This window comes from Athene cunicularia, assembly GCF_003259725.1.
Source record: "Athene cunicularia isolate RWA chromosome 1 unlocalized genomic scaffold, athCun1 chr1_part2, whole genome shotgun sequence".
Lineage (NCBI taxonomy): Eukaryota > Metazoa > Chordata > Aves > Strigiformes > Strigidae > Athene > Athene cunicularia.
In genome coordinates this window covers 69,636,935-69,648,853 of record NW_020799092.1, presented here as the reverse complement: position 1 = coordinate 69,648,853, position 11,919 = coordinate 69,636,935, and the positions used below count along the sequence as shown (strand labels likewise).

Here is an 11,919-nt window from a genome sequence, read left to right as displayed (position 1 = left end):
AGGCAGCGGAGCCAATGGAAAAAGCTGAGTAGGAAAAAATGAATTTATAAACCATGTTAAGCTAATTTCTGCAAAGAATCAGTGTTAAGGAAAAAAGACTAGCTTGAGGTAGGCTAAAGTTTGGGTTGAAAAGGCAATCCAGTAAAGGAATATAGGATAAAATCTGGGTAAGAGGTCTCTGACCTCTCTGGTCAACAAAAGGTTTCCAGTTGGAAAAGCAGTGGAATAAGATTGAGGACTACAAGCAGTGGCCTAATTGTTGTAAATAACAAATTCAAAGGTCTTGGGGATTTCTAAACAGACCACGAAATGTCCCTCTTAGGACCAAGGCTAAAAGCTGGGGGTCGCAGGGGACCATTGTTCAGTAGAAGCCAAACTTGGGGGTGGGGGGCGGTGTGCGTGTGAGACCATTCAGGATCTCAAATAGTGGCACCAGAAAGTGCTGAAGGTTCAAGGGAGGTGATGAGCTGAACATGCTGCCTATATCTAACAGCTAAACAAGATGTTTGGCAACAGCTATTAAGTGTGAAATCTGTAAGTGAGGGACATATCAACAAGGATGCTTTAGAGGAACATGGTTCAACAACTACCCTGAAAATAAAGGTTTCAGTGTGAACTTGTGAAATCAGTGTCATCTCAGAAACTCCATGAAAGAAACACTTGTGCAATAACACCAAAATCAAATTTAATACTTAAGAGCAGATCTGTCTAGACCTCTGAGAATCAACAAGTGAAAAGACTTCTAGCAGTCTAGAGAAGAACGGGCTGAAGTTTTGCATGCTGGAATTGTCCTTGTTCTGTTTTCCTTAGATGGCCTCTGGAGTTTTCAAGGAGTAGCTAGACGTTTTATTCTTTTAACTTCAATGTACTATAATTTTATTCCTTACTGCCTAAAGCTATTGCATATTTCAGTTTTTGCAATGGTACTGGAGAATTGTTATAAAATAGATATAGGAGTATTCATGTGGCAGTTTAGTTTCCTATAATTAAAGAGGTGGGGGGGAAAGCCCTCCTTGGAAAACTAGCTGGAACCCATTAGGACTTTCTGCATGTTGGCATTTTCAGACATCCATACTGAGCATGCAGCAGAACAGACAGTAACTGCAATTGAAAATAATATATGACCACAAGAATGGAAATACTAGATTCAGGCAAGGGTAACATAGGCTAGTATGTTCTGACAGTGTCTAGTAGCAAATTCCTTGAGAAAAGGCTGCATTAACAGGAAAAGCATGAAGGAAATATGAAGATAATATAGGAGGCAGAGCAAGGGAAAAGACAAGAATATATTTGAAAAACATACACATGGGGGAAACAACTAACAGTTAATAAAAACTTCAGCATTACAGGGTTAATTGCTATTTCTCTGAGCTTCTCTGAAATGTGCTGTAAACTAAAGTACACTCTCCATGAAACACCACCACAGCCACAAACCACAATTTAATGTTGACATTTCTTTGTTTCTGTACTATTTAATCACAAAAGTTCCAGAAGCATTTCTATGTCTAAAAGAAAAGCATGGGCTTTCCTCTTCCTTTATATGCTATTTCAGTCCTTTCTTTCAGTAATTTGTCTCTTGATTCCCCATCTTTCTCTGTCCATATCCAGGAAATAAGTGCATGATAGTGCACTGTCTTCCTGACACGCAGTGTATACACTGGGAGTGCCGGCTTAAGGGATACTTAAGGGATACTCCATCGAAGCAGTGCCCCTCCCTCTACACAGCACACATGGAACACAGAAAAGATTATTTTGTACCATGTTTTGCCATGACAGGGTGTAGGAAACAAATGGACAGGTCTGCCAATACTGTGACTGCTACCGGGAATAAAAAACTTCAAAAGCTTCTGAGGAAATTTTAGCTCCTGCACTATGAATATGAATGACAGCTTTTAAATGCAGTTCCCAGTCACACATGGAAGTCAAATGATATTTCTAAGATCACTGAGTGGGTGGAGTAATACCACAAACAGCTGAGCTGTAATCCTCGCATCTCATATACTCATTTTTCTTTGGCACAATAACACATTAATTTGCCAAAAACAGTCTGAGCTGGAATCGCATAACATTCATATGCAGATATTAAACAATGACTAATATTTCATGCATATACCACATACCAAAGTTACAGTACATAAAAATAATTTTTAAACATTGCAGCTAATTAATTTACAAAAAATTATCAACATGATTAGCCAGCCAAACAGACCTAAACCCCAGTTAATATCATTACTGTTTTACCATTAACAATAAAACCATGTTGCCAAAATCTGTGTAATTCTGCACTTATTTAGAAACATGAGGTCAGAACTGTAGCTCAGGGAAGTTCAAATGGAAAGGTTCATCACATCTGTAGCTTATAACTGAATCGACAGTTCAACACGTTTGTTAACTGAAGAAATGTCAAAGGAAGAGAATTTCAATACGATTTTCAATCACCAAAATAAAGACAGAAAGATAATTTTGCAGCAATTTTAAACTATCCACAAGACCTTCAACAGAATGGCATAAGTAAGCTGTACGATCAACAAGTTTTAACAGAAGTAATAAGTTATTAATCTAAATAGCAACAGTACACTGATATAAATATGTTTCACTCTTAAAAAGAACTACCGGGTATCTTCAAAGTCAGAAGAAACAGCTTTATAAATCACTGTTTTCTAAAGGCCCCTGTGGACCAGTTTAAATTTAATAGCACCGAGTAGATGTAAATGGACATAATCTTTAATACTGAGCCTACAGAAAATATAAATTATCAACAAAAATGGAAAATACACAGTGTGTACACAATTGAATTTAGTATCTTTGATATGTAAGATAAATGGAAATGGATGACAATCAACTTACTGATATTCCAACTCATGTAACCAACATACTGATACTTTTAAATTACATTATTTTAACTAAATACAAATCAATTAAAAACTGATAGAAAAGACAGCGTGTATATAGAATCTAATTCTATTGCAACTTTTCTTTACATGTTTATAGCTTTAAACACTATAAACATTACTATGGTTTTAGTTTTGAACTCAAATACATAAGGAAAACAAAATCATAAAAGTATTTAACAATTTTAAGTACAATGGAGACGACGTGGCTGTGTATGATTTATTTTGGCTTGCTTTCTTTATTAGCTGCCAAAGTTCATTGCAATATTAAATTAAAACTGCTTCACTAAAAAACTTGCAAGCTGATATCATTAAGAACATTATTTTATCCTGTGATTTAAAAGCCAAGACCATGATCAAATATACTTTTTATTCTTGGCCAGTTGTTCTTTTCCATCACCACTCTAGAGAGTGAATTGTTCTCACTGATAATTACACAGCCACTTTCTAAAACAAAACACACTGAAATTGTTACAGACTGCATCAGCTATTTCAATCATGTATTATCTAATTAAGTTATAAATGCATTATAGTCTCAAAGCATAAAAATACACTTTTTATTTGAAAAATAGAAACATTTTGCTTTTCTTTTTTATGCATTTGCATTCAATTAAAGTGTAGGCTAGGAAAGAGTCAATCAGTAACATTCTCCTGCTTGAGAAATACTGAAATAAAGCTGTGCCAGGAATCAAAAACTTCTCTTGGGATCTTGTCTAGTTGTAGCAGAAGAGTTTTTTCTCATGAAAACATTACCAAGATGTTTTAACACTCTTCATGATAAGATGGCTGAATAGCAGTTAGGATGCGGGTAATTCCTAACAAATGAAGTATACTTTCACAGCTAGCACTGAATCTCTAACACTGATCATAAATGCTTTTATTTTTCCTGACCACTTCACTGCTTAGTGGAGCATACAACTGCACTAGTGGAGCATACAACTGCACGAGAAAGAGATTAATGACCTGAAACTATTGCAAAATGCTGTCACAAAGGGAATTAACCTCTGATCACATGGTCACATGTACTTCCACATATATTATCAGGAAGGACTAAGATGCTTTTCTACATCCAGAGGGGCTTTGTTTTGGCAGTAGAATGAATTACCTATTATTTGTGCTAAAACTTGACCACCACATTAGTATCTTGGATCATGCTTGGATTCTATTTTGTGTGTGTGTGTGTCTGTTAGCCTCGTTGGAGGCCAGTTACTAGTGGTATACCCCAGGCATCAATATTGGGTCCAGTCCTGTTTAACACCTTCATTAATGATCTGAACAATGAGACAGAGTGTACCCTCAGCAAGTTTGCAGATGACACCAAAGTGGGAGCTGTGGCTGATGCACTGGAGGGTGGTGCTGCCATCCAGAAGGACCTTGACAGGCTGGAGAAATGGCTTGCAGGAACTCCATGAAGTTCAGCAAGGGGAAGTGCAAAATTCTGCCCATGGTGAGGAACAACCCCAGGCACCAGTACATGCTAGGGGCAGCCCAGCTGGAAAGCAGCTTGGCAGAAAAGGACCTGGGGGTCCGGGTGGACACCAGGTTGAACATGAGCCAGCAACATGCCCATGCCACAAAGGCAGCAGATAGTATCCTGGAGTGTTGCCAGGAGGTCAAGGGAGGATCTTTGCCCTCTACTCAGCACTGGTAAGGCCACACCTTGAGTACTGTGTCCAGTTCTGGGTTCCCCTGTACCAGAGAGACATGGACATACTAGAGAGAGTCCAACAAAGGGCAAAAAGATTATTAAGGGACTGGAGCATATTTCCTGTAAGGAAAGGCTGAGAGAGCTGCAACTGATCAGCTGGAGAAGGCTCAGGGTGTTCTTACCAAGGTATATAAATACCTGAAAGGTGGGTGCAAAGAAGATGGAGCCAGGCTCTTTCAGAGGTGCCCAGTGACAGAGGAGACATAAGACAATGAGCACAAACTGAAATATAGGAGGTGACGTCTGAGCATCAGGGAACACTGTTTTACTCTGAGTGTGGCTGAGCACAGGTTTCCCTGGGAGGCTGTGGAGTCTGCATCCTTGCAAGATATTCAAAATCCATCTGGACATGGTCCTGGGCAATCTGCTCTGTGTGGCTCTGCTTGAGCAGGGGGTCAGACTGGGCGCCCTCCAGAGGTCCCTGCCAACCTCAAACATTCTGTGATAATTATCTCAGTAGAGTTGGATTCTGGCATTCTGATATATTTAAGCACATGTCTGCATTCCAATCTTATTTGTCATATTACAGCATTTCACACATAATATAAATCATTCTATGGCGTTCTAGCAATGTTCAGTCATATGGATATTGCTGGGCCTGGAGACTGTAATGAAAGAATGGGGGCTGAATTTAAAGTAATTTTACAGATCTCATACTCACATTGCTTCATTATGGCTGGACAAATAAAGAAGAACATAGGCAGCAAAATGGGACAATAGCAAAGCATAGAGTGAAGACACAGTTTAAAAAGATAATTAAAATTTTAAAAATACATGTAATACTTACTGATACTTTTAAAGGTAGGCCAGTGAAGAGAATAGCAACCTCGAAAATTCAAATGTAATACATATGGACGCCACTTCTGCAAAATATTTACTACTATTTGGTCCTGAACTTTATGCTTCACTGATGAAAAATTGATCTAAAAATTTAAGAAATTGATACATAATTCAGCACCAAAAATAGGTAGTACATACAAAATACACATCATTACAGAAATCACTAGTAAATATATGAAGTTCTATGTAAACACTGAATCAATAGTCTGGAAAACACAGAAATGTCTGTGTATTACATATATAAAAATTCTAGACCTCTGACTAGAAATACTCAAATGTAGTGAAAGCATGTATCTACAGTATTTATGAAACTGAGGCAAGTCTTGAACTGATGAAATGTGACATCCCAGAATATTATGTGTAGAGAAAATTGTCAGACTTGAATATTTACTTTATTTTTTCCCTTTAATATGTGTAAGATCCTAAAGTTGCTAACATCTACTGATACATCAAGAGATCAAGATCATGTAACCTACCATCTTAGTTTTAGGACAATAATCCTTACGTGATTTAAGCTGCAGGCTGATGATATCAAAGATCTAGATATCATCAGCCTGAAACTGTAATTTTTTTTTAGTATTTGTCAAAATTTCAAGTTTAAGAAGTTTTAACAAAAATTACTAGAAAATAGTTTTAACAGTCTATCTATAGAGTGTTTCAAAAAAAGCAGGCAAGCCAACATAAAAACAATAAGAAATATCTCCTTTTTTGGAGAAGACTTTTTCATGTCTTCTTTAAATTTATTAATAAAAAATCCAGAAAAGCCTTTTTTCTCATAAACTGCTACAGCTATACCGCACCAGTTTGTTGTACATTTCATAATACATGTTTATTACCCAAACACTTTGAAAAATTAATCGCCATTATTTCTAAGCAGAATGCTTGGAAGTGGTTACAGTACCAGGAAGTCAGAAGTTCAAAACTTTTTTCAGTTTTTCAATCTCTTATTAGGATTTTTTCCTTCTTACATTAAAATTATCAGTTTTCATGAAGATCATAAGTTCATCATAGTAACTTAAGACTAGACCTAATAAAGGCTCCAAGGACCTACAAGCTGGGGCACTGCAGTGACTTTTAGGTGTTGGTGCCCAGGGTAGATACAACAAATCTGAGCAGAGACTACAAAATATAAATGACAGCTAAGCGCATCAAGTGGTCAGTTTAAAGAAACTCACAGGGAGAACAACCTGCTGCCTAGAACCAGACAGTAGGACATGTAAGCAGCATTGGTGAGCTCTCCGGAACTGCTTCACCTCAGTCAGGAATTCATTTCCAGCTACCTGGGAACTAAAGCCTGTGTCCCACCCACTCCAGGGACAGAACAGCATATTTGGAAGACCCAAGTTCAAATCTCTTCTCAGCCTCAGTTCCCCTTCTGGATCGCAAATGGATCTCTTCAAGTGGGACAGAGGTGCCTAGTGTCAGGGCCCTGGGTTCACCAACAGGCTCTGCAACCTCTTCCTTCCCCAGGGGATTCGATACTTGAGTCCAAGGTCAGATCCTACATGGTGCAGCAGTGTAATCCCGGATAAAACAGTTCACTATGTGAAAGAGATGGAGAAGCCTCATTAGGGGTTTCCCCACTTGGTTTCAGAGCGGCCCTTAAGCTCAAGTTCTGGCCCTGAGTCTTTGCTTGAACCACATATTAGGCGTGTCTGTGTCCAGCCATGTGACTGGCTGACCCTGACCCTCACCCATGGACTTCATTTCCTTACTTGACCTTGGAGATGCCTCTTCACTACAGGGCTGACTGGCAGTCTCTGGTGGGTGGCTGACCCTGGTTACTCTCACTGGAGCCAATCATGAGCATGCTGAAGGCAACAGCAATGAGCTGTGTGATTGTATTTTTAAGTTCAAGGCAAAGACTCAGATTAGCTATGTCAGATGTGGCCCCAAACAGACCATACTAGCATGGTCGCAAAATGTGCATTAGAATGCAAGTTGACTGAAATGTGTGTGCTAAAGAATTGCACTGCTAAGGTAGAAGAAACAACGCAGCACCTTGGACACTCACATGTGCTCTGGAGACAGCGACCACCTCAACAACTCTTAAAAGTTCACAAGTATGGAAGTGAGCTGGTCTGCACCACTTGTTCAAGGGATGACAAGAGTCTCTGTAGAGCAAATATAAGTTGTCTCAGAGTATCTGCAACTGAGTTTACATTCTCCTTCCACAGTAGTCATATAACGCCTGTTCAGATTACCTAGGGAGCTTAAGACACCTCACTTAACTGTCTAAATTTAGTGGGCTATAGCTAAGCCTTAGTGGCCAACTCTCTTTCAGTTCCACTGATTTTATAATGATGTACCACAGACAACTTCATCTGAGTTGCTCCTAAATTTTTTATTAATGTAGAACATGTCATATCCTGGGATAAAACTTTTATCCTAGATATTTAATATTTTTAAACCACCTCCTTGCCTCGCTCTTTTTAAAAATGAATAAAATTAAAATAACATATTGAAAGTGATCATCTTACTTACATCACTCCATAACGAACTGTTCTGAGTTAGTAGCATCCACGTTTGGCTAACCTGAGCACATCTTGCCAGATCAACTAAATTTACATAACGGAAAATCTACATCAGAAAACCAGACATACATGATATTAAAAACCAATCAATAAGAAGCAATTTAATGCTTTATTAAGTGATACATATTCATCTATCCTAAACAACCAGAAGTATTTTCAAATTAAATACTTATTTCTTAGGAGTTTAAACATACATTTTATAGCAGAATGTCAATAATTACTCTCATTAACAGCCTTAACAAAGATTATGAAAAGATGGCTTTGCTTAAAAGCTCATAAATTCAAGCTATGATGGAGAATGACAGGGATGTTTCAAAAGAAGATTTTCCATGAACTATCAGCAGTTTCACCTATATTAAAACAACTGTTCTTAAAACACCTCTCCTAAACATATTTGAGACAATATAATTTGGACTAAAGCTTTGTGGATTAAATATAGTACTTTAAACTACCTGTGAAGAGTTTCTGTATTTTCTGCCTCAGAGGTCTTTTTAATTTTACTAACACAGTATAATTAAACTAATTAAATAATTTCAATTTAATTTGATTTAATATTTAAAGTAATTTAACTAATAATAGTATAATTTGATAAATCATAGAATCATAAAATTATTTGGTTGGAAGGGACCTTAAAGACCATCTAGTTCCATCCTCCCTGCCATGGGCAGGGACACCTTCCACTAGCCCAGGTTGCTCAAAGCCCCGTCCAACCTGGTCTTGAACACTGCCAGGGAGGGGGCAGCCACAGCTTCTCTGGGCAACCTGTGCCAGGGCCTCACCACCCTCACAGGAAAGAATTTCCTCCTTATAGCCAATCTAATCTACCCTCTTTCAGTTTAAAACCTTTAAACATCTTTCAGGACGTTACCCCTTATACTCTCACTACACTCCCTGATAAAGAGTCCCTCTTTCCTGTAGGTCCCCTTTAAGTTCTGGAAGGCTGCCATAAGGCAAGCTATATAGATAAATATATCTATAAATCTTTAACCCCAAAATATTAAAGTCAATGCGTTGTATTATGGTAGAAAAAAAGATAAAAGCTATACTGATAATTCGTTTTATACAGTTAAAATATTCTAAAATATACTGATACCACTATGCAAAATTTTGAAAAAATTAAATTATAGCATTCCAAAAAGGTCTTGTCCTGGTAAATAATCTTAGATACAGCAATCTCAGGCCATAAAAGTAAGAGACTGAATGAAGATAACATTTGGCAAGCTTCTGCCATAGCTCCTCGCCTGCCATTTTTATGACCAAGTGTCAGACAGCATTTCTGCCAACAGAATTCTAATGTTTCATCTTAGAAGAAACTTGGTAAAATGAAATGAGGGAAAATATGGTAAAGTTTAATGTCTTTGCTATAGAAGGAAATATGCATTATATTATAACCATCTGAAAATGTAAGATGCATTTAAGAATTAAAGACAAAGTGCATACACAGAATTTTATGTAAGACAGATGGATTATCTACATATTAAAAACTCTCATATCCATAATCATTTGCAGAACTTAATTACCGTATTATATGCTGAAATATAAATATCTGATATGAAATGCAACACTTAAAATGTGCAGTTCTAAGTATGAAAAATAAACCAGCTGAAAGGAACATAGTTAATAAAATCCCATATAACTTTTTCTAAAGCAACTTTCATACAAAACTTTACTCTTGTAATGTCATTACTTTCAGAACTGCACAATAATACATCAGTGGCAACAGTTTAAACCTGGTACAGTGATTGACTGATAGCAAAAATACATAAAGAACTTTCTAACTTCATCCCATAACTTGTCACTGGAGATTTTTATTAATATATATTTTCAAAGAGCTTAGCACTTAAGATATGTAACTTAATAGTAAGATGTCAGAGAGAAAACATGGCAAACATGCCACTGTGTTTTATAGAAGAGTATTTCCATATTAGTTATACAACTTTCCATACAATAATGCACACCATAAAACTTGTTTTTCATTGTAGCAGTATATGAAGCATGGTTTGAAATACTCTCCAGAAAAACAAATGCATACTCTGTACAGAGTTCACTCAAGCTATACAGGCACAAGAGAAATCTTGAGTCAAATAGAGGCTTTGAGACTTAAAGGAGTATTGGAGTCAGAAGCAATACACATAAAGTCTTGTAAAAGTAAGGAAATAATTGCAAATGTTGGTTCACTACTGGTAATCATCATAGCTAAGAAGTGAAGAGAGAGTGACTGTGTAAGTGTAGAGTGCATGGATTACCAAAGTGCAGGTTATCTTGGTTATACTGAAATATGCTTTATAATAAATGAGTCACTAAAAACTGTTAGAATCAAAAGGGAATGTTCTAATAAAAAAAAGATGTTTCACTGCTGGAAATATTCTTTTTTTAAGAGAAAGTTTTTATCCTGATTTATATTCTGTGCAGTTCTACTGAAATGAACAGGACTGAAAAACGTAACAGCAAGAACCCATTTTTATAATTAAAAGAAACAAGCAGAAATTTCAAGATTATTCTACCTAAAGAATCTAAAAATCTAAAAGATCTTCTGTTTCAACCCATAGAAACTACCTAAAGGCTACAATTTCTTTAGCTAGAAAAGGACAAATCAGGTAAGAAAATCACTGATCATGTGTCTCTTACCACTAGCATTTAATCACAGAGGTAATACAATCAAGCAATTTGCCTGCTCCTCAAAATATGCTGCTCTCCCACAAGTTGTCTGTTTTCATGTCATATAAACTACTTAAAACAATTTTAAAAAACAGGTTTTCTGGCTTTATGTTTTTATTCTGGAATCTTGGGAGCTTGGTATAGCCATATTCATTTTAATGATATTTAGGTGGTTCAGAATGCAGTTGGGGACTTAAAGATTTTTCTAAAGTACAGAAATGTGCAGGCCCTTTTCAGTAGCAAATTCCTTCTGTAGACCACATCCCTTTAAAGACTTGCATCCCATGAAAATTATAGTTGGATCAATTACAGGCTTCTCTAACCAGAAGTCTGTTTAATTTGGACACGTGGATTATTTCCTTAACTTCAAAACTCAATCTAATTTAAAACTCTAAGGAATTTTGACACAGCTCACAAACAATATTTGAATAAATGGAACTATATGACTTGTTAGAATGAGAAAGAAAATATTGACTGTATTATTATTCATTAGTAGGGTTTAGTTTCATATTATGATAGAAGAACAGAAGCAAGACTTTTAATTTGACACTTTCTTGCTAGTAATCTTTTTGAATTTTCAGTTCTGGAAAGGTCTGTTGACACATTTATTTAATGTCAGGTCAAGACCACAGTAGCCAGCTTTAAAGCACAGCAATCATTTTCTGTCAATAACTCAACATTATGGTACTGTGGTACCACTGACTTTTTAAGGACACTAATTTACAAAGCAAATGGTTTCCAGCTGGCCCTGAGGACAGATCTTGTCCCAACAGTAAATACAAACTGACAGATATTTTTTGCAACAGGAGCAGAACAGAGCGCTGTAATAAATGATAGCATACCAATAATGATATTTACTGAATACCCTGTGATTTTGAAATGATCCACTGCCAAATATCATCTACAGTGCCAGAGACAATAAAGTCTCCTTATCATAAGTTCCAAAACTTTGAGAAGTGCAGGCATACTTTATTTTCCATTCTGTGAATGTTCAGAGCAAACACAAGTTTGGCCTGGAGGAGACATCACCCAGTAACAATCTCCTGTTGAAGGAGGCTGTATCGTCATAGTGGAACCACCAAAAAAAAGAGCATGAGGATTCATGGGGGGAAAGAAAATGAGAAGAAGAGAGAGAAGGAGAGGAAAAGAGAGGAGAGAAGAGAGAAGGCGAGGAGAAGAGGGAAGGCGAGGAGAAGAGGGAAGGCGAGGAGGAGAGGGAAGGCGAGGAGGAGAGGGAAGGCGAGGAGGAGAGGGAAGGCGAGGAGGAGAGGGAAGGCGAGGAGGAGAG

The 11,919-nt window shown here is 37.1% G+C and overlaps 1 protein-coding gene across 1 annotated transcript in view; it reads right to left on the bottom strand.

Moving 5' to 3' along the window:
* Positions 1–11,919, bottom strand: part of FBXL13 (F-box and leucine rich repeat protein 13) — an 80,397-nt gene that overhangs the window by 60,415 nt on the left and 8,063 nt on the right. The window contains exons 6-7 of the mRNA XM_026868010.1: positions 7,924–8,019; positions 5,387–5,522 (exon numbers count right to left, since the gene is read on the bottom strand). Of these exons, the coding sequence (XP_026723811.1) occupies positions 5,387–5,522; positions 7,924–8,019 (232 nt within the window). The remainder of the gene's footprint in view (positions 1–5,386; positions 5,523–7,923; positions 8,020–11,919) is intronic.